The 24,247-nt window shown below is 31.5% G+C and overlaps 2 protein-coding genes across 2 annotated transcripts; one reads left to right on the plus strand and one right to left on the minus strand.

The window, feature by feature from the left end:
* Window positions 1–2,738: 2,738 nt before the first annotated feature.
* On the plus strand, window positions 2,739–16,426 carry LOC110617186 (RNA-binding protein 10). Its single transcript, XM_021759813.2, has 10 exons — window positions 2,739–2,916; window positions 2,999–3,206; window positions 6,219–6,344; window positions 6,420–6,584; window positions 8,385–8,514; window positions 8,745–8,786; window positions 9,631–9,963; window positions 10,137–10,179; window positions 15,330–15,407; window positions 15,948–16,426. Exons 1-10 carry the CDS (start codon window positions 2,834–2,836, stop codon window positions 16,012–16,014), a joined length of 1,275 nt encoding a protein of 424 aa, XP_021615505.1. The 5' UTR covers window positions 2,739–2,833; the 3' UTR covers window positions 16,015–16,426.
* Window positions 16,427–17,888: 1,462 nt separating this feature from the next.
* LOC110617178 (MDIS1-interacting receptor like kinase 2) lies at window positions 17,889–23,050 on the minus strand. Its single transcript, XM_021759802.2, has 2 exons — window positions 20,446–23,050; window positions 17,889–18,412 (listed from the first exon to the last, which is right to left on the minus strand). Exons 1-2 carry the CDS (start codon window positions 22,880–22,882, stop codon window positions 18,003–18,005), a joined length of 2,847 nt encoding a protein of 948 aa, XP_021615494.1. The 5' UTR covers window positions 22,883–23,050; the 3' UTR covers window positions 17,889–18,002.
* Between the last annotated feature and the right edge of the window lie 1,197 nt (window positions 23,051–24,247).

A 24,247-nucleotide genomic window follows, 5' to 3' on the forward strand; every position in this document is an offset into this window, starting at 1 on the left:
CACAAATGAATATGTCTTTTCTACCAAATAAGATAGGTAAAATAAATACTTTCACTACAAGAGATTAAGGTCTCTATTATATTAGAATCTTCTAAAAGATCTATTAGTAGAAACTCAATCTCATCTTATGGGAAGACGCTGTACAAAGGACCATCTCTTTAACTACCTTCCTGACCTTGCCCTCATAATCAACTTTGCACAATCCAAACCCTCTCCTTAAGGTCGCAACGCTGAAAAGGCATTATAGTCGGGCTGGTTGCAGCCCTCAGCGCTAAGCAGTATGCTTGCACCTTCATAAAGATCTAAGGATCGCGATACTGAAAAGGCATTATAGCCGGGCAAGTTGTAGCCCTCAGTGATATGCTTGCACCTTCATGAATATCCACCTTCAGCTGCTCTTTATAGACCATGATGATATCCTCCGCACAGATTTAGTTATCCTCAAAACAAAAAAGAAAGAAAGTGCCCAATTTCATTTCTCCCGTAGATGGTAGTCGCAAACACAAATGAAAAAAAAGGGTTCTTATACAATAGCATAACCGTCAAAGTTTTTAATATGACTCGAAAAATAAGGCCACCATCATGACCAAAGAAGACAAAACGATGCAAATAATCAAATCGTGCCATGTAATAAAAAAACAAATCGTCACTTTTGAATTTGAAAAATTTAAGACCAGCGAGGGATCTCTGATACTACAGAATAATCGTCCAAAGCAAACTACAAAGCTGTGTGTGTTTAATACAAATCATAGATAAATTCTACACAGTGAAAGAGTGACGACTCGAAAAGTGAAAAAAAAAACGTGTTTGTTTATGTGTGTATATATATATATAATTTCTAATTTCTATATCTTATTTTTTTCATAAGAATTATCTTATTCTTTTAGTTATTTTTACTTGTCGATATATTGCAATTTTTTTTACTTAATATTTGGATTTAAGTTGCTTATTTGATACATAGTAACTTAAGTTTAATTACACTAAAATTTTCAAATTTTTTTTCAAAATTTGGTTTAATAATATACAATTTATTTTAAAAAAATTAAAATTCCTTATATTGAAATAAATATGCAATTTATAATATTATTTATTTTGATCCCTCTAAAATATTTTTCTAGTTCTACCCTAACTTAAAAAGCCTTAATTCAACACATTTGTAGGACTAAAAATCCTCTTATGTCGCATAAGCCAATTTCATTTAGGCCGGAAGCTATACATAACAGCACAAATTTTCTCTGTTACACTATTATTGAATAATTAATAGAATTATCTCTCTACTGAAATCAAGAATTTTATAAAAATTTAATTTAATTAATTTCTTTTCTAATAATTTTATTTATTTAAAATAAAAATATTCAATAGGCAGAAACTACGGTAGTTAAGAAAGTATATCCTTCTACATAAGAACTAGCTAATCTATTGATATATCATGATGTTACAAAGGTTATACCTATAAAGCAATCCCCCTACGACGAAATAAGTATAAGTAGAGAGTAATAGATCAGATCAATATGCAAAAACAAAATAATCTCTTCATAATCAGTCATCCATAATATTAAATAAATTATTTTCATCTTTGGTAAATTTATTAAGGGCTATAGTCACAACGATTCTCCTATTCAATAACTTCAACCATTTTTAATATCTTATAGTATTTTTAGAGTTTTTAAAACTTTTATTATTTATATATAATTTAATTTTACGTATGGTGTATTTTCTAATTTTTAATAAAAAAATTCTCTATCGGCCATAATTAATTTAAGATAAATTTATAAATTCAATTCGATTATTCTTTTTCTAGTTTTAATAACTGTACGAACAAAAAATTTATGATTCATTAATTAGATAAATGAATTTTTAAAAAGAATTGTTGAAGGAACAAGTGATCCCATCTCCTTACTAATTAATCCTTAGACAATTTTTATTTTAAGATAAAAAATTTAAAATTTTAAATAATTGTGTAAAAATTCATTTAAATTTCTTTTATTAAATAAATCATGTGAACAGTTTAAGGAATAAGTGATTTCCATCTACTTGCTAATTAATCCTTTGAAGATTATTATTTAAAAAAAATTAAAATTTTATAAGAATTTATTTAAATTTTTTTATAAAATAAATTATATGAAACAAAAAATGAAAATAGAGGGAAATTGGAATTGGAAATCATTACCGTTCAAACCAAGAGAATTTAAACAACATTCTGATGCGAAAGGACAATGCCATCATCTTTCCTTTCATAATAAATTATTAATTTCTCTATATATAAATTTTTAATAAATTTTATTTTTTAAATTAAAATTAAGTAATAAAAAATAAATTATTTATTAATAAATATAAAAAGTATTTTTTTATTTTTTATAAAAAAATATTTTTTAAAATTAAGTTAGTTTTTTGAAACAAAGGGAATCTAAATAATGTTAATGAATTTATATTTATAAATTTGAGTTATATTAATATAATATTTTGAAATTTAAAAATAATTCATTTCCTTAAAAATATTTTAAATTAATTAATTTTTCTAATTCTAATTACTTAAGAAAATATTTTTCATAAATTAAGTTTACCCAACTAAATAAGTAATATTCTAGTATTTGAGTTAATTGGATTAGTATTCTTTAAAAGTTTTGATTGTTTATTGTGTTAATTTTATTAATTATATTGTCTAAATTTATATCTAAGAAAAAACTTTTTCCCTAATAAAAAATTCGACCCGACCCGATCCAATTGCTGGAGCCGAGTCGGCAGACAACAGCCTACAAGGATTGGTTCGTTGTCTCGGCGAAAACGAACCAGTTCTCTGTGAATTGCCCCGCAGAGCTTCCCATTTTTAACAATGGAAGATATGATTCCTTCTCGCTCTAGTCGCAAGCGTCGTTTCTTGGAAGACGAAGATGACGACGCCGATAAACCCCCCAAGTAATTTTCACTCTTTTTCCTTCTCTTCAACTAGTAATTTCTCGACTCAAAATGGTTATTAATCATGGATTTCGATTTCCAGGCAGAAGAAAGTTCGGTTTCCCAAGGGTAAGAAGGTGAAGCCAGGGGAAGAAGCTGTATTGAGTGTAGCCAAAGTTGAAGAAGGGCCGGGCGATTCGAAAGATCCTCGTTTAGCTGCGCAGGAGCGTGCAAAGCACCGCAATCTAATAACCGCTGAACTCTTTAGCGAAGAACTCAATGATGCTTCTGCGGCTGAAGTCACATATGAGGTTGGTTTTATTTTGGATGGTATAATTGCTATTTGCCTGTATTACATTTGATAATAAGTTCGTATTTTATGATTGAGGGCAGTTCTTTGAGGTGGTTATGTTGAATGCTTGAGAAGTCGTAAATGTTGGTGGTTAGAGGATATATGGTTAGTTTAAGGAATTTTCTTTATGTGTGGATTCAGAATGAGATATTTTAAGGTTTGTGATTGAAAGGAAAATCATTTTGAGCTTGTAGATTTGAGAGTTTCTAAACTCTAGAACTGTTTCTTTGGTTTAAAGTTTGAACTATGTAGCTGAAATGGCCACAATTGGGAGGTACGAAATGTAAGTGTTTAAAACAAGTCTGAGAATATGTAAAAAATGCATCTTGAAGGAATTGAAGGGTGTGGGCCTGAATTTTGGTGCTGCAAAACTGCAAATGAGATTACCCATATAACCAGCAGTTTGAAGGACGTAGGGTGTAGATTTATGAAAGAAGTTTATTGCAAGATAGGAAATTGTATTAGAGTTTATTAGAATGAGAAAAGAACATACATTGGAGGCCTGTTTTCGGGAAGCAGCAATTTTTGGAGGAAAAGGAAAAGAAGAAGAAGAAAAGAGAACATACAGCCGGTACCAAACTCTTCAATTAAAAACTTAGTCCCATTAACCAAAGCCTAAGAAAGTGACTAGATATGAGTATTTGTGGAAACTTAATAATTAGCCCTACCAGTATTAGGATTAGTAATCCCTAGGAAGATTCCCACTAGACTTTAATAAGTATCTGCACCATTTCAGAACCCTACCACTACAAGGATTAGTGATCCCAGACTAGGAAGAATCTCAATAAATGTTAATAAGTATCTGCACAATTTTCTGAAATTGTGCAGACACAAATTGCTAAGCCCTAATGCATTTTTTAGTTATAGAATACAGTGCATGCTTTCTACAACACTGGTTCCAAGAAAACAGGAAAACGAGGTTTTTGGTTTGGTGCAGAACTTCCAAAATGAAGGACTATAATATGATTCTATGAATTAATTTTTCAAGTTATTGACTAGCTTTTTATTTTCTACTTGATTCCTTTGACAAACTGATGTTTTTTTCCAAATGGAACACACAAAGGTTCCCACTGCTCTCATGGTGTTGGCATTTGCAATGTTGAGTTCCAACATTAAGACATATTTTTTCCTTTTCTTCCAACAGTATGTTTTAGGGCTTATATATGTTTGTACGTGTTACCTTTTTTTTTGAAATGAAGTTGCTAGAATAATGGGGTAAGGTTGTTAAAGAATTTATAGCTCCAGCTGTAAATCCTTTAATTTCAATATTTGAGGCATTGCATACCCATTAGCCCCTGAAATTAATTATTCTGCTACTTTCTTCTTGTGCTACTTTAGCAGTTTCATAGGCAGTACATTTTACCTTCGTTTTCACTTGGCTTATTCTTATTTTCAAAATTGTGTATAGGAATGAATGAATTATGTGAGTTGACACAATTTGGGGATGAATAAGAGAGAAACTTTACCAATTAACTTTATGCTTTGTATGTTGCATTCCTCACAGTTCAAGTTGTTACTCATTAAACCATACAAGGTGATATACAACTAAAGTTTAGATATAAGGAAGGGGAGGCCTTTCAGGCCCAGTATACATACACGTACACATCCTTCAGAAAAGTAACATTTCTAGTTGAATCTTTTAACAAGCAATTTTGGCTTGTAGTCTTTGAATTTGAGCCTTTATTAGTGCCATCAATCAAGTTTAAATAGCAGGTAATCATGGGCTCAAGAGTGTGATCAAGAACTAAGCAGGTCTCCATGCTGAACTGTTTTGGTTTGCCTTCAACTTATATACCCTTTCATTCTTTTTGCACACTGTTGATGTGGGACTTCTTCCTACAAGTCATGTTCCAACACTCTCCCTCAAGTTGAATTGGTTTCGAGTTAGGCTTCAGAAGCCCAGTTATCATGTGACACTGTAGGGGGTGGCCCATCTAACTTGGGTCTAGCTCTTTTTTCACTAGCCTATGTGTCCACCTGAGTTTGGCTCTTCTTTAGCTTAGGTCATGAATTTGGCTCCTTCAGGTGCACCATGCTTTTGGATCCCAGGTCTATGACTGTTGGGCCTCACCACTCTGAATCTAATACCTTGTTTTAAATTATGGGACCAATTGTGGATCAAGAAACAAGCAGATTTCTATGATGAACTAGCTTCAAACTAGCTCCCCATTAGGCCATTTTGGTTTGGTTGCCTTGACTTTATATGCCCTTTCATTTTCTCGTACACTGCCAATGTTGAACTACAAGCCATATTCCAGCAATTTTGATAGTTGATTCCAAACTGATGTGATACAGATTCAGCTGTCTGCTAATGTGGTGGATTGGGCAGCTATCCAGCGATTTCTGGGTTTAGGGTTTAGATTTATGGAAAGAGGGAAGTTTGAGATTAGGAAATTGAATTATAACTTATTAGAATTTAAAGAAAATAAATTAAAGGCTATTTGGGGGCCGTCAACTGCACCTGAGTTACTTTAGCTACACCTATGGAGAAAGAAAAAAGGAAGAGAAGAGGATAAATGATATGCGTGGAGTTTTATTAAATCAAATAATTATTTTCTATCATTAAAGCCTAAGAAACTAATTAGTTATACAGGTGTTATACTACTACCGGGATTAGTGATCCCAAAGTAGAAGGATTGTAACCCAATGCTAAATAAGCATCAAGTGAGATTCTGAAATTTTGAAAAATAAAGTTCCTAAATATTGATAAATCATTTGCACGGAAATCAAACTACATAATGAAGAAATAAATGGAAACAAATACATCATCTGATTTTCATTGAGCTCGCGCTTAGAATAATGCTTAGTTATACTTTCTTTTTATGCTTTTTTATTTTTTAGCATTCTATGCTTAGGAATACTTGCTCTTCCCAAATAGACAACATTTGCTTTCAGTTAAGATATGACTTGGATTCATCAGTAACTAGAATGAATGAAAAGACGGCCTATGATGAGGATTCTCTTTTGGCAGGATAATGAGAATTTTGTTGAAGATGGGATTCAAATAGAACCATTCAATCTTGAAAAGGAAAGGGAAGAAGGCTATTTTGATGTAGAGGGAAATTTTGTTGAGTATGTCAATGAGAAGGAACACAAGGTAAGCACTGTGTTAACCTGTGTTCTTCTTGAAATTCAGAATTAGATTTCTTGATTTTTATGTGGATTCTTGCAGGATGCTTGGCTTGATAGTGTTGAAGTTGATCCAAGATTTGCTGGTAAAAGCTCTATGGTAACAACAATTGAAGATGACAACAAGAACGATTCAAGTGAACTTTCATCTGATGACATCGCAATAATAAAGAGGCGTATTGCCAACAATCTTGAGCCAGGGGAAACGGTAATTGTTTTTTTCAATTATTAATTTTTTGGATTTTTTTAAATGTTATCTTTTAGTTGAGTTTTCCCCCCTCTTTCAGTTTAGCTAGCAAGAATCAAACTATAGCATATCTTCTGCTTGTCGTTGAAATAAAATTAGTCTACAGATGTAAATAGTTAAATTCTTGGTGAAGTTGTATTTCAAAGCACTGGAGTTTTGTGTCTTGCGGTTTGGATTAGTTATTCAAACATCAGCTTTATATATAAAACCCATTTTATCTGCTAATATCATCGATACATGCACTACTGATATATTTATTGTTTTCCCAGATCATGCTTCATTGTTTATTACAATGTTTCACGTCTCTTCTTTGTTGGTAGTATCATTATCAAAAGAACAATTATGAACCTGTCTTTGGTTTGTTCAGAAGTTCAGTTATTACTTATCTGTTTTTAATCCTGATGAAATGTCTATCACAAGTCACAACAGGCTACTCAATGCGCAGTGTTTGTATTGATTTTGCTCCTTGGCTCTTCCACCAGAGAGGTTTCCCAGAGAGACAGAAGTTATTAGGCTTGCAAAATTGTGAATAGATTGGTTTAACCACCATTTTTACTTGAGTTATTATTCCTGCACTAAATTAGTTGTCCAATTAAGTAATATGATGAGTCACCCTTGATATTTGCATGTTATTGTTCTTTTTTCTTTTTCTTTTTTTTTGGGGGGGGGGGTAGGGGGGTGGGTGGGAGAAATTAGTTGGGTATATCGACAAATTGAATTTATTTAGATTTCTTTGAAAAGCTAAATTTTGTATTTTATTGATACTAGGCCTGTGCAGATTTCGGTTTAAACCGAAAAACCGAACCGAACCGATTAATTTCGGTTTTTCGGTTCGGTTAATCGGAATGATCGGTTTGGTTCGGTTAGTATATTTGAAATTATTCGGTTTTCGGTTCGGTTCGATTTAAACGTGTTAAATAACCGATCAAACCGAATAACCGATTTCGGTTCTAATCCCAAGCCCAAGCCCTCCCCCTCCCCCTCCCCCTCCCGTTCCCCCTCTGCCTCCCCCTCCCCCTCTGATACCCAACAAATTTCGGTGGGTATCAGGATCAGTAGCATTAGACTAAAGAGAAAAAGAAACACAAAACCCACCTAATCAAACCAGTGAATTCCACGAATAGCTCATATTCACAGCCAAAGAACTCCTCCACCTTCTCTTTCAACCTCTCTATCCTCGAAAAGAAAAAAGTAAAAGTATAAGAGAGAGAGAGAGAGAGAGCGAGAGCGCGAGCGCGAGGGAGGGAGGGAGGGAGAGAGAGAGAGAGAGAGAGAGAGAGAGAGAGAGAGAGAGAGTTCTGCCTTAAAAGAAAAAGAGAGAGAGAGAGTTCTGCCTTAAAAGAAAAATACATATATATATATGGAATAAAACTTAATCGTAGATTTCGGTTTGAATCGAACTGAACCGAATCGAACCGATTTTTATCGGTTCGGTTCGGTTCGGTTATATCATCATAATCGGTTTTTTCGGTTTTTAAAATTTTAACATTTCGGTTTTCGGTTTTTTCGGTTCGGTTCGGTTCGGAACCGAACCGACCGATTGCACAGGCCTAATTGATACATACATGATAGATTGAGTAAACAAAAGGGTCATTATGACCAGGAGTTGTTGCTTCAAAGAGTGATCCTGAGTTGCTCATGTGTGCTCAATCTCTGGTGATTTTCACTATAAATTAAGATACAGAGAATGATTTTATTTAATATGTGGTGTAAATAATGGAAGATTGAGGGTGGTATGAATTAATTTCATTTTGCTTACAGGTGTTACAAGCTTTGAGAAGGTTGAAGGGTGGTTCAAATAAGAGGAAAGAGAAGATGTCAGCTGAGACACAGCTTCTATTTGACCAGCTGACTGAGGACGCAAACAAGTTGTTGGATCAGGGCGAATACAGTTAAGTGTGTTACTCCAGTGAACCAGTTCATCGGAGTTCAAAGTACTTTTGAGATATTTGTGATGCTTATTATTTTGAAACACTGTCTCCTCTTTTGTTTTTATTTTAATATTTTTTTATTGCTTTATCCTCTCACATCAATAAACAAGTTCTGTTACCCTTCTCTTATTCTCGCCTTATTTCCATTATGCATCATTAATTACAGTAATTAAAGGATCCATTTATGCAGATGTCTATCACGACAAGCAAGAGGTTTTCGAGCGCGAGGCAGGTTGGTGCAAATATATAATAGTTTTTCTTGCATTCATCTGCTTTTTTCTTCTTTTGATTATTAGTTTCTGGAATTGTATTCTTGTTATATTATATTATATTGTGTTGACTCGTACGTGCTCTTATATAATTCATGGATGCTAAATGGGGTATCATGTCTGTGACTTGTTTATGGATCTCTCAGCTCTTCTTTGAGCCCAAAACCTGTCTTTACATATGTATGTGTGTGGTTCCCTGTTTCATTTTGATATTTCGTTCTTCATGGTCCTCTCATGTTCCCAAATACCAAAAGGCAGATGTGGGCTTTCAGTGAAGGAAAATAAGACTTTTTGCAGGGTCAGTAGTTGGCTTAGGTAATTTCTGACTTGTTATCTTACTTTGACTACCTCCGAAGAGGTTAAAGTACTGCATCCACTGCCACAACTGACAACTCTTCCTGACGAATCAGGGAAATTGCAGAAGGGCAAGATTTTGTAAAATTATGCGTAAGATTCTCTATGGGTTTGAAAATGCTTCTAAAAGAGTTCTCTTTTATCCATACAGAAATAGTTTATTATTTTTATCCTTTCAAAAGCTTTTGCTCCAGTAATTTTGTGTGTATTTTAGATTGTAGATTATAGATAGATATAACAGAACCTCTACCTTTATGGTGCTGGTGCATGATTTGTTACTATAGAGGATTAATTTGTTATTTACTTATCAAATTTCTCATGTTTTAAGCGTGATGATGATTTTCTTAGAGTATCTGTAAAGTTTTGCCTTTATTAGTCTGTTCATTGGCCATCAAATAAATATTGATGGTTCCTTGTTGGTGATTATTAATTAAATCTGTTTATCTTCTTTAGAAGGATATGAGAAGTTAGCTCTAGCTAGGGGAAAGGGCACACATCCAAGTGCAGGCCAAATATCTGAGTACAGCATGGGAAAAGACTTGTCCTCCGATGTAATAGATCATGGAGCAGGCTCCTCCATATTGTCCAATGCTGATGTGGGTGCTTCAAGCACAAATGTATCTGCTGGAGAAACCTCACACAATGATGCTGATGCTTATGACATGTTTGCCGACGATGATGATAATGCTATTGCTGGACCATCTTCCGACACAAATAATTTGGTTTCTGGCCCTAATTCTAATGGACTTCATCAACCGCCATCAAGCCAGAACTCTGGTTCTGAAAGTAAGTTGTTATTATTGCCTATGTTGTTGAGAAGTTTCATGGATGGAATTTATAATTTCTATATTCTTCTTGCAAAAGGTAATGGCTTCTTGAGAGTCTGTTGTCTGAATGAATGTTAATTGCTTCCTTCACAAGCCTGGTTTTCTTATGCCTTGTAATATTTTGGTCTGCAGCCGGAGGTGTGCAAGATGATTATGTATATGATGAGGTGTCCGGGTACTCTCTCTCTTTCTCTCTCATTCAAGCAAATTAGCATTGAAATTAGGCCTATTGAAAAAGTCCAAACATTTACGCAAGTTCACGATTGTACCAAAATCTTTACATCTTGTATCATAAACCTGAACATTTCCAATTTGTTGCAATTATAGCTAAAGGGCTAAATTGAATTTGAATATGGTCCTTGACCTTTGGCAACATCTACAACTTAGTCCTCACATTTTCAAAATATTATATATAAATTGATCCCTGCATTCAATTTTCTGTCTAAATTACAGGTAAATACAAAAATAACCAAAATGCCATTTAGCATATTTTCGATTCGAAACAATTAAATCCTGAAGTTTTGTCTTATCAATATAATAGTCTCTTAATTTAAACTTTACTTAAAAAGCAAATATATTTTATGCTTACTATATATAAAAATGTTGTATAATACTATCGTCACATATATTATCTAATTCTATGTCATAAACTAATAATAATATATTATATAATCTTTCTATTTACAGTAACCTCTAATATTTCATAAGCTGAGGAGATGAATAATCATCAAAGCATATATTTATATGTAAGGCCAGGGAATTTGTCAATTTAAATCTTGTTATCTATTAATCACATGAAATTCATTCCTTATAATATTAGTATTTTGTAATATATAGAACACTACTGCATTGGAAAGTTCTAATCCTATTTGGAACTTGCGAGGCAAAAGAAGTTTTTTTCTTAATAATTTCATATGTAATTGAAAAATAATTTAAATCGTGTTTTATTATTTTAGAATTTTTATAATGGAGAAGTTAAGTTAATTTTAAAAATTAAGTTTAATATATTTTAATAAATAGTGTGATAAAATATTATGTAATAAATATAGCATAATACATAGAAAATACAGTTACATATTGAAGGATATTTTTGTTATCTTTTTAAAAATTAACAGTAATTGAGACAAAAAAATTGGACAGAGGAACCAATTTATATATAAAATAAAATGTGAGTAACTAAAAGTTTGATTTTGAAAATATGGGACTAAGTTGTAGGTTTTGCTAAAACTAAAAAAATATATTGTAATTTACAGTAAACTTTTCTAATTTAATTTAGCTCTTTGGTTACAAACTCCAACAAATTGAAAACTTCAGCTTTGTTATACAAGATTTAAAGATTTAGCTATAATTGTGAATTTGCACAAACATTTAGACTTTTTCAACCAATGAGCCTTGAAATTATTGTAGTATTTTTTTTTTTAAATCATTGTTGTGTTTGCCACCTGTTTACTTGTCTTACTGAGCTGTCTTTCACATGGGTGACCTGACTCTTAGGTTGTTGTTTTGCTTCGTGCTAAGTTGGAATAACTGATTCTGTGATTCTCAGTTCCATAATTAGTTTGTTCATTGTTTCCTTCAATGGTTATGAAAGCAAGAACTTCTAGGTCTTGCAATCTTTGTCTATTATTTGGAAATGGATGGGGACGATATAGGTATAATATGGTACAAGCAAGCGTGACATGATTGTTCCTTTGTTTAATTGCCTAGAGATTCCTCATTATAAATAATGGATCAGACTTTTTCATAATTCATGTGTTCCAAGAGGTGGGAGCGTGAGTTTTTGCTAATTAAAGATACATGCTTGGCATGCACAAGTATAGGTTGAAACTTCCAAGGAAAAGGTGCTCATTCACCCCTATACTTTCGAGCAAGGCACAATTGACAATTGAGCCCTAATACTTTTTTGGTCTAATTAAGCTCTTGAATTTCAAATTTGAGTTTAATCAGGCCCTTGAATTAAAAAATTCATATTTCAATCTATGTAATAGATTTCAGTTAAAATCCTATCAAAATCTGACATATGACCGTGTAAAAGTAATAAAATATTAGCTAAAAATTTAACGGAAGTGCTAACTAGTAGACTTTTTAAAACGTTTAGGACATTTTAATGTATTTTACAAAATCAAGGGGCCAATTAGTGAGTTTCCCACACCATAGGAACTAATTAGTAATTTTCTCTTAAGATTTATTAGTCAAACCCCAAAATTTTTCTCACTGCACTTGCTTCCCTAGTCCATTCCTTTTCATCCAAAGCATGAACTCCCAATTTTCAGTTTCAGAAACATTTGGGTCACCACAAGCACCCTTCACAATAAAAGCTGCCTGGGCCAGAATTCATGAGCATTAACAACATTTTTGGGGACTAGAAATTGTCTATCCAATCCCTATGAGCAACCACCATCTTGCCACAAAACATTAACTGTTGTCTTTATCTTCACAATAACGAAGATTTCCTCAAATTTTGAGCAAATATCTTTTTCTTAAACCTTTTTCCTATCTTGTCTGGCCCTTTAATGATCCCATGGCAAATGCATGAAAAGCAGTATGCTCCTTCATTTCCTTGAGAGTACATAGATCTGAGAGGTGTGTCCTCATCCTTCGATGCGCATGTCAACATCGGGGAAGTGTCCCCAATGGAGAAAGTATGATCTTTATGCCTTAAAAGGAAGGATCTTTGCCCCACCTGGTTGATATGGACAATTATGATGGTATTGCTGCAGTTAAGGCGTTAAGCACTAGGTGCACTCAATTGCTGTAGCTAGCGTTGCCACTATTTGTGCTCGTGACAAGAGAAATGAAGAAAATGAGTGGTCATTCAATGGTGGAAGCATTAGTTTTTTTTTTCTTTTAATCATATTGCTTTAGTTTTTAATTAAAGAGTTTAAAGGCTTATTATAAATTGTTAATAACATTTATTTATTTTATGGGTCTTATTATAAAATCGTTTTGCTAACTTGTTAAAGGAATAAACTAAACACCATGTAAATTTGGGAAAAATTGACTAGGACCCAAAAAAGCATATGGGCTTAACTAAACCATGTCCTAAAGTATAAGGATCAATGTGAACCTTTTCCCAGAATTGTTTTTACTCAATTCTCATTATTTATTGGTATCTGATTGCTGGTTTCATACTGTAGATACACAATTTTATTGGTTATTACTGAGTTTGTTATTCACATTCAGGCTCTATTGTACAAAAGAATGGAGTAAGAGATGAACCCTTAACCCATAGTAAAAAAACTGTGATTGATGAGTGTAATGTGTGCTATGTGAATGTAGGATATCTGCAAAGTAAAAGGTAAGTTTATAAATTGTAATTAGGTCAACTATGTGGTATAGCAGTTAATGTTGGGCCAATATGGTATCATAGGATGTGCATGGTAGAGATGCGGATGATGAGATGAACGTATGGGACTGTGATAATGGATAGAATTAGGAATGATCACACCCATCAGAGTATATTTAGCAGCACACATTGGGTAAAATAAGAGAGTATTGGTTAAGATAACATTGTTATATCCAATGTAGTGAACCAAATGTGATTGTGTAATGTGACAAATTATTAATAGGAGTGAGAAGGAAAAGCGGAGAACCTAAAATTACATGGAGGGAACTATTGCTAAAGGATTTATAATTTTGAATATTGATATGGAACTGCAAGGAAGAGTATTTGGTTGATTCAGTTCCAAAATATCCAAAAAGCTGAACTACTTAAAATCATAGACCAAACCAAATCGATATTATAAGAAAACGAACTGAACGAAACTGATAAATACTGGTTCGGTCTGGTTCAATAAAAACCGAAATTCTCAAATTGCAGCAACAACTAAACTTCAAAATTAATCTGTATTATATTCTGATATTGGATTATTACATTGAGAATTAAACTACGAAATTTCAAGTAAATATTTATAGCAAGACTCGAATCTATAAAGAAATAGAAGCTTTTTTACCTAGTTACAAACTAAACTCCACCAAGTACACACAAAACCCAAATCCACAAATCATCAGAACGCAAACCAAAATCAAGATTCAATCCCCCCAATCCTAAGACCCTTTTGTCGATAGAGAAGAAATGGCCAGATTTGACGATGATGCTTCAATGAACCTGACGGTGATGCTTCCATGAACCTGACGGTGATGCTTCCATGAACTTGGCAGTGATGCTTCGTGGCCTCGATGGCGAGAGGAGAATGATGGATGCTTCGATAGCCTGTATGTGATGGTCTTCAATCCGGAACGGAACCCGCATAGTGACTGTTCCTTCAATGGTGATGGCAAGAACAGATGGCCTTCAATGGTGGAAGAAACAGAGAAGGGAAGAAGAAGAAGAAGAAGCAGGGAAGGAGAAAATGGGAAGGTTTGGTAGGAAAGACGGCAAGAAGTTCCTAGATTAGGATTGGCAGAAATGAGTGAGAAGGTTTGGTAGTGTTTGGTGGAAGGTGTCTTAATGTGGGATAAGAGAAACAGTGTATCTTTAAGGATTTCTGTCTACTAGGTTTTCACTCAGTTTTTTATGGGAAAAACCAAACCAAAGTGAACCAAAATTCTCAGAAAAAGGTAATCGAACTGCACCGATCAGACCATACAAACGAACTGATTGAATCAAACCGGTTTGGTTTTTCAGTTTAACCAGAAAACTGTTTAGCCGTATGGAACTTATCTCAAACATAGCTGGATGGAGAAGAAGGATCTATTAGTTCTTTTAACTATTCTGGGTTTAAGGTTTCAGTTTATTTGCGGAACATAACTTGTATAGAAAAATGTTTTTCATAAAAAATATTTTCTAAGAAAATAACTTATTTTTCTATTATTTGATTGTAACCTATAAAATAAAGGATATTAATAAACTCATTTATAATAGTGAGTAAAATTTTCAAAATTCATGAAATGATTCTCTTTCAAAAAGAGGAAGCATTTTTCTTAAATTGATTTAATTTTTTCTATGATTAGGAAAATTTTCTGTTGATCAATTTTTCTAAATATTTCAAACGGCAGAAAATATGAAAAATATTTTTCGTGAAACAATCAAGGCCTAATTGTGTTATTAATTATGTTGTGTTTCAAAAGAAGCTCTTGTAATATATTCCCGACTTATTGATTTACAGTTCTTGTCTTGTGTGTGTGTGATGGTTCTGTGTGCTGACTTTGTGTTTGCTGATATATGAATTATGTCTTTGCGCAAGTTGATCCTGCTTTAGTTTCTAATCATTACTCTGGTTAGACGTTATCTTTTGCATCTGCTAATCAATTTTGTCATTATATTATCATTTTTTATTTAACCTTTTACCATTTAATGTCTGAGAGTTCTCGATATTCCTTCAGGTACTACTATAGCAGCAGTACAGGTTACTATTATGACCCATCTACAGGATTGTACTGCTATGCAGCATCAGGGAAATGGTAATAAAATTGCAATCTAACTTTTGTTGAAATTCTGATTTTTGTGTAGTAGCATTTAAATTAAACAGCTTTTGGTAGAGGAGATGTGATTCCCGACCTTATGGTTTAGGTGGTATACAATAATTTTTTTCATATCTTTTATAGATGATGCTGCTCGATTCAATTTAACTGAACTTGAACCAACCTCGATCCTAGTTCAGTGTGGTTATATGAATCCTATTTCACTAGAGGCAACGTTAACCTAATGGTTTAATCTATATTTTCGTCACTGTTGCTACTTATTTTCAAATCTTTTAGGTGTATTTTTGGTTGAGACCTCTAGTCATTACTGTTGCAATATTTTATTCATTGTTGGTGAAGTATTGTCAGAAGCTGGCATTAGGCTTTCAACTTTTGGATGAACCCCTGCATGAGCATTGAACTTTTGTATGTTTGCTGGGATGTTGTCCCCCAAAACTCCCAGAAGAGTATATCATATGTAGAAAATTCACAAACGAATGAATATTTGTCAGTAAAACTTTTTCTCATAATTTTTTGCAGGTACTCATTCAATGAGGAGACTGGCACATATGATGAAATCCAAGAAGCTTCCGCAATTGCAAACTGAAGGAAACGGTTTTTACTGTCAGCTTCTGGAGTTTGTACAGGCTACCAAGGATAAAGTTGTAATATGAGAGACTGGATATAGAAGAAACATCTGATATAATTAGTTGCCTTTCTTGCAGTTGAATAACTAACATTGCACTGTAATTCCCTGCTGAAAATGAGCTAAGCTTTTAGGGACGTGGAAACTTATAGTTTTAGTTTCTGCATTAGTTGTAGGAGCTTGTTTTGTCTGTTAGAGTTGAATGACGAAAAAGATTCCATATTCGAACCCAACTAGTTGGGATCAAGTCTTTAGTTGTGGTGTTTTGGGGAGGTGATCTTGTCATATTAATATTATATTTCATCCCATGGAAGACCCTGTAGGCTCAATATTACGTTTTCCATGAAAATTGATTTTTCTTTTTCTTTGTCAATGTTTTTTCCAAATCTGTAGGAGGTTTTATTTTCCTTGAAGTCCATGTTCATTTTCATTTTCATTTTCTTGCACTATTGTCAAATAATTGATGTGCAGATCAGAGAATATCTCCACCAATGTAAGCTTCTTTGACTTCCATTTTGTTCCAACTGAGTACGACTGGAAGATGGGATGACTTAAAAGTTGACCAGACTTCAAGGAATGTTCTATAGTTGCGTTTGAAATTAACTTGCACGGGGGGAAAATGTGAGGGCGGAGAAGAAGAAATAAATAAAGAAAATACTTGTCATTTTATATTGGAAAATCAACTATTTAGTTTTTAAATTTTGTTATTAATAAAGAATAAATTTTTGAAAAATATTTTAATGTTTTGAAAAATTTATTAATTAATTTGTTTGTTAATTTGAATTATTAAGTAATTTATTATTTAATTTTTATAATTTTAAGAGATTTATTAATAGTTGGCATTTAAGATATTTTTTTATTATATTTGATAATTAAAATTAATGTAAAAATTAATTAATAGATTTTTTAAAATTTCAGAAATGTTATAATAATATATTTTTTAAAATGAAATTATATAAAGAGAAAGTAATAATTTTATTTAAAAAATATTTATTTAAAAATTATATTATTTAATTTTTAAATATTATAATTATTTTTAAGTCGATTATAATTTCACCTCTCATTTCTCTCTGGCTCTCATCTTTTTTATTTAGGTTTTTTTATGAGAAAAGAGATAAAGAAATAAAACTAATAGTTGTAATTATGAATAATTATAAAATTAAGGATGTAATTATTAATAATTAAAAAATATATATATGGACTATATAATAATTTAATTTTAAAACTAATGAAGGATGTTTAATGTGAGACAGAAGTAAAATGGAGAGATTAAATAGTCTAATTTTAATTATATAGGGATTAAATTGTTATTAGTGATAAAATTTAGAGATTGAAATATAATTTTTTAATGTTTTATGATTAAATTTTTTATTAATATTTAATATTTTACTATCTTTGTATTTAAGAAATAATATATATTTTTTTCAATAACTGTATGAAATAAGTCCTATATATTGTGGAATGAAATTACAAGATTTGACTTCAAATAAATATATAGACTAAATATGCTTTGTAAATGGACCGATTTTAAGAGTTTGTTAATGTTTATTTATTTTATTTTAAAAGTGTAAAAATACCTGAGTCTCATAATAAATACATCTAATAAATATGAGAGATTTCAAGTTTTATTTTTCAATTCTATTTTAATAAAAAAAAATTACAAAAATGCAAGTAAAAAAACATAGCAAAAGAAAAAACAACCAAACAAGACAATCCAAATTTAACATAATTATTAAAAAATATAATAAAAAATAAATATAGATGTGTATATTCTTATACATATATGAATATAAAAATCCAAGGATTCATAAATAATATAGTATTTTCTGCATTGAAGTAATAAAATAAATTATCATCGTAACAAATACCCAGTCTTGAAATAATTTATTTATAAATAAAGCATGTATTATTGAATTAAAAATTATTAATTATGAATCGAAGCGAGAAAATCAGTCTTCCTCGACTTGGATGTCAAAATCCAAAACCTCTTTTAATGCAACTGTGTGCAATGCCTGAGGGACATGAAGCCTTCTAGTGGAAAACTCTTGAGAAACTTGCTGCATAGTTGGCCTAAGCTTTGGATTTGAATTGATGCATGAGAATGCTAGCTTGGTGATTGTGACAAGTTCATCGGCCAATTCAGGTTCAGGAATCTCTAGGCGCTTGTCAAACAGATCTTTCAATTGCATCTTGCTGTTGGCATTCAATTCTGACAAAGATAATGTTGATGAAGATGTTGAAAATGATGAAGGCGAGCCTATTAATTCTCCAGGATAATGCCCCATGATTATTTCGAGGGTCACCACTCCGAAACTATATACGTCGCATTTCCCAGTTACTTTCATTGTGTATGCGAGCTCTGCAATGAACATAGAAACAGAAAAATAAAGATGTCATTTGTTATGATACGACTCGGGTTTTTGAAATGTTTTTCATGGGTTCATACAGTGACTCGCTCAACTAAAATTCTATTGCAACTCGAATGAAATATTTATAAAACAATTAAAATTTTATTACAACTCCAATAAAATATTTATGAAATATATTAGTGATTTGAATAGTTGTTAACTATTTTAGTAGTCGTTATATATTAAATATTATCAATTAATAGTTAATTATTTACATAATAATTTAAAATAGATGTGTTTTGTACAGAATAAATATTAAATCAGCATAAATATTACTCAAATATTAATATAAATTACAAACTAACATAAATCAGTATTTTTATGATAAATTAATATAAATTATAAATTATTCTCAAACTAATAAACTAGTTGCATCATTTTAGCCCGCTAGAAATGAGACTTTTCATTATACGATTCTACAATAAGTAATATTATTATCAATATAACAAGCAGACAATATATTATAGAAAATAGTAAAAAGTTATAATAATAATATTTATATATTAGAGTAGGATGAGCAGGATTTGATTCAAATCGAAAAAAACTGATTGAATTGAATTAATTTGAAATTTTAATTTAGTTTTTATTCATTTTGATTCGATTTGATTTTTAATTTTAAAAATTTTGATTATTTCAGTTCGGTTCGATTTTAATCAAAAAAAAATTAAAAAAATCAAATCGAACTAATTTAATGATAATTGTATATTATTTTCAATAATATAGAGATATTATATCATATTAAAATTAAAATATTTTAATTAAATTTTAAAATATTAAAAATAAAGTGTAAAAAATAAAAAAATTATTAAAAATTTAAATAGAATTAAACTGAATCAGATCGGTTCAGTTCGATTCAATTTCTGACCAAAATCGATTTGGTTCAATTTTCATAAATATTAAAATTTTGGTTTTCGATTTATTCGGTGCAGTTTGATTTTGAACCAAACTGAAATAATGCTCACCCTAGGTTCAACCATCAAATACTACTATAAAAAAAAAGTAGTTACTAATCAGTAAATAATAAAAATTAAGGGTGAGCATTCGGTCGGTTCGGTTTAAAATCGATCCAAAGTGAATAAACCAAAAATTAAAATTTTGATATTTATAAAAATCGAATCGAACTAATTTTGATTACAAATTGAATCGAACTGATTTTGATCAGAAATCGAATTAAACTGAATCGGTTTGATTCAGTTCGATTCAATTCGGTTTGATCGATTTGAATTTTTAATAAATTTTTTATTTTTTATATTTTATTTTTAATATTTTATTTTTAATATTTTAAAATTTAATTAGAATATTTTAACTTTAATATGATCTAATCTCTATATATTATTGAAAATAATATACTATTATCATTAATTGGTTCAGTTCAGTTTTTTCATTTTTTTCTGATTAAAATTAAACTGAACTGAAATAATTAAAATTTTTAAAATTAAAAATCAAACCAAACCGAAATAAATAAAAAATTGAATTAAAATTTTAAATTAATTCAACGGATCACCCTAATAAAATTAATATTTTAATTTAATTTAAACACTAAACACTACCCTTGCATACTTTAACCCAATAGAACGTTATGGTTACATGAATAACTATTATATATATATAATACGTAGAGGTTAAACATTTGCAAAATTTGCAATTACATTTAAATTTTGTAATTTTGATCCATATGTCTTAACTTATAGTGAAAACCACAAAGATGTATATAAATTTAAATTTTTGTAAATCAATTTTGGGTTTTAGCTATGATTGCACCTAATCTTAAAATTTGTGATATTTAATTTAAAATTAGAACATACGAATATAGTTATAAATTATCGTAAATGTTTGGATTTTTAATCAAATTAACCAATATAATACTATTATGAGCATTTGAAAACATATTCATCATCATTTTTTCACATCAAATTTACAATAATTTCTTTCATATTTTGTATTAAAAAAATCTACTTTCCAAGTGAAAGGGTGAAGCCATTACCTGGTGCAATGTATCCATATGTTCCTGCAAGGCCAGTCCAGTTGGAAGAATCATTCTCCATGAGTCTTGCAGTGCCAAAATCTGAAACCCTAGCTTCATAATTCCCATCCAACAATATATTATTGCTTGATATGTCTCTATGAACTATGGATGGTGAGCAGTCATGATGCATGTAAAAGATAGCATTTACAATCCCTTTAACAACATTGATTCTTCTAAACCAATTAAACTCTCTTGCTTCTTCATCTTTGCTCAGGATTTTAGCTAAGCTTCCCTTCTCCAAGTACTCATAAACCAGAAATGACTGTTGTTCATGCAAGCAAAAACCATGAAGCTTCACAATGTTTCTGTGTCTGATCTTACTCAGTGCCTGAATCTCAGTTTCGAAAGTTTTTCGATCTTCTAGCTTCGAACAAAGAAATGGGTGAAGCTTTTTTACTGCTACAACTTGACCTGTTGATAGCTTTGCTTTATAAACACTTCCATGTCCTCCAACTCCAATGCAGTACTTAGCATTGAATCCCTCAGTTGCTACTTTAATATCTGCATAAACTAGCTTTCCATCGTAGCTCCATACTTTGAACAAGTTCTGATTCTGTGAATTCACAAGCTTGTTGCTGATTTTATCCCTTCTTTTTTTATGCAGGATACAGAAGATACCAAGGAAAATAACAAGGATAAGTGATGCTGCAGAAAGAGGAAGAAGAATTAGAATAAGTGAACTGGATCCTCCATTGTCATTGTTTGAAGGAGAAGGACAAATCTTCAAGCCAGTGTTGTTGCCACACAAGCCTTTGTTATGAGTAAATGCTCCTGATGGTGCTTCTCTGAAGGCTTTGCTGTCAGGAATTGGACCCTCCAATCTATTGTAGGATAGATCAATCAGTCTCAGACTCTGCATTTGTTCGAAAGTGGATGGAATTGAACCGGAGAGCTGATTGTGAGAGATATCCAATTTTTCCAGTTTCACCATGTCTCCAAGTTGCCATGGAATCTCACCAGAAAATGAGTTTCTACTGAGATCTAGCTCAACTTGCAGTGACACCAATTTTCCAAGCTCAACAGGAATGCCTCCAAGAAAATTGTTGTTACTTAACTTCAGATACAACATTTTTGAGCAATCGCCAAGTTGTTTCGGTATCCTTCCACTTAGATTGTTTGCTGCTAGATCGAGAAAGGCAAGTTCAGGCAACATTCCAAGCTCTGGAGGAATACTGCCTGAAAGATTGTTCTTGCTCAATGTCAGATTGAACAATGACTTCAACTTCCCCAACTCACTTGGAATAATTCCTTCAAGCTTATTTGAAGAAAGGTCTATAAAATGTAGAATTGATGAATCTGCAAGCTCTGGTGGTATCACCCCAGTGATAAAATTGTTGGAGAGTTTCAGGCTTGTTAAAAGTTGGCATTTTCCCCAGTCTGCTGACACCTCCCCAACAAAATTATTGTAGCTCAAATCAACGTAATCGAGCTTTGGATATACACCAAAATCTTCAGATATATTGCCAGTAAGATTGTTCCTGTCGAGTCGAAGTCGAGTTAAGCTTGTGCAGTTCTTCAAGCCTTTAGGAACAGTGCCTGCAAATCTGTTATCACTAGCACAAAAATCCTCTAATATACCACCCTGACAAATGTTCTCAGGCAACAAGCCTGAAATGCTATTGTTTGAAAAGAAGATCAATGTCAAATTGGTAAGTTTATTGAACTCATGAGGCAATGGACCTGAAAGTTGATTTCCATAGACTGACAGAACCTTCAGGCTTGTCAGATCACCTATGGAGGAGGGAATTGGGCCTGTAAGGTTGTTTAAATACAGGCGAAGCTCGACAAGAGATCTCAACTTTCCAAGTTCTGGTGAAATTGATCCTACCAGGTGATTGCTTCCAAGGTTCAGTTTGTAAAGATTGGTCAAATTCCAGACAGTGTCAGGAATAGACCCTATAAGAAAGTTGTTAGAGAAGATCAAGACATTGAGATTTGTCATGTTTCCTATTTCCTTGGGAATCTGTCCATGGAATTTATTGTAACCCAGATTGAGAATACTGAGCTTTGAAAGGTTGCTAATTTCAGGTGGGATTTTTCCAGTGAGTGCATTGTAATGGAGATCAAGAGAAGAGAGATTAGACAAGGCTGAGAAGTTAAACTCATCAAGCGTACCTTGTAATTCAACATATGTCAGATTTATCTGGACAACACTTCCAAAATCATTACAGCTGATGCCAAGCCAAGAACATGAACTTGCAGCTTCGCTGCTGGTTTTTTCAGGACCATATCTCCAAGAAGATAGGAGAGATTGTGATTGGTCAGTCAGGCTTCTTTTCCATTTCAACAATGCTTGCATTTCAGCTTCTTGTTCACTTGAAACAGAAACAGAAGATTGGCAAGAAAGAACCAACATCAGAAGAAAAACAAGAAAGGAGAAAGGCTTGAACAACATGGTTCTGATACAGAAAAAAAAATCAAAGGAAGAAAATTTTCATGGAAAATGGGATTGATCTAGATCAGGAATTTAATATGAGACGCAAGACCATAAACACGTAGAAATCCCATCTGCAACTGAGATCACTCGACTGATCTCATCTGCTTTGAAATTTTGTGTAATTTGCCATTTTTCTATCTTTGCAAGAAAAATGAATAGAGTTAAGTCATTTTCAGATGGTGAGAGGGTAGACTTGTGAATAGAAAATTGCAGAGTCAAAGCTTCCTTTGTCTTGCATGTAAAGTATGCCCAACCATTTGAATAATGCAAGTAGACCTTTCAAAATACTTTTAATATGCATAGGATCTTTGACTACCAACATAAATCAAATATAATATTTTGTTTTAGGTGATAAAAATTCCTTACTAGGAAGGGACTGAGAAAGATGTGTCATTGTTACTGAAAAGTCATTTAAAGAAAAATAAATGGTTTGAATAGATATTTTTTTCATTGAAATATCGTAGAAAAAAAGTGAATAAAAATTATAAAATAAAAAATGAAATAAAAAGAATGAGGTATAAGTATACATTTAATAATTAAAATATAAATGGAATTTATATTAGGAGGGAAAGGAGGGAAAAAATATATATTTTTATTCATATTGACTTGAAAAATTGCAACAGAAGGCAACAAAAACTTCAATAACACTCAAATTAAACTCGAAGAAAGTTTTTTAAAAAAATATTGAAATTGAGTGACCAATTAAAAACGTATATAAATTTGAAAAAACTTCAGATAAAAATTAGCCCAAATTACATTTTACACATTATATATTTATAACACTAAATCTTAATAGTATTAGGAAATATATTTTTTTTCTAATTATAGGGTTAATAGGCAAAAAAATTTAATTTTTTTTACTTTTTTTAATAAATGCACCCTATATTCTAGCTTATAATTTATTTCTATCGTGCTGCAAATGATATAATAAATTTATTAAAATACAAAAATATATAATGTAATTGTAAAAGTATAATTTTAATTTGTTATATTTTTTAAATTATAATTTTTTACTTTTATTTATCTTCAATATTTTATAAAGTATAATTTTATTATTATTATTTCTATTGATATTGTAGAGATTAGATTGATAATGTGATTGAAATAGAACTAAATTGTAATTTATTAGACCTGTAAAAAAGAGAAGGTGAGGTGATGACGAGTGTTTACGGCAGTCAGTCCGATACTCAAATTAGTATATTAAGAAAGAGGGAGAAAGAGCAATGAACTGTTTAGAGCTTTTGTGTGTGAAAATAACTTTGATGTGATGAAATTTTACACAATTATTCATACATTTTTTACACCACATCCATCTATCTTGAT

Source organism: Manihot esculenta, chromosome 6 (assembly GCF_001659605.2).
Source record: "Manihot esculenta cultivar AM560-2 chromosome 6, M.esculenta_v8, whole genome shotgun sequence".
Classification (NCBI taxonomy): Eukaryota; Viridiplantae; Streptophyta; class Magnoliopsida; order Malpighiales; family Euphorbiaceae; genus Manihot; species Manihot esculenta.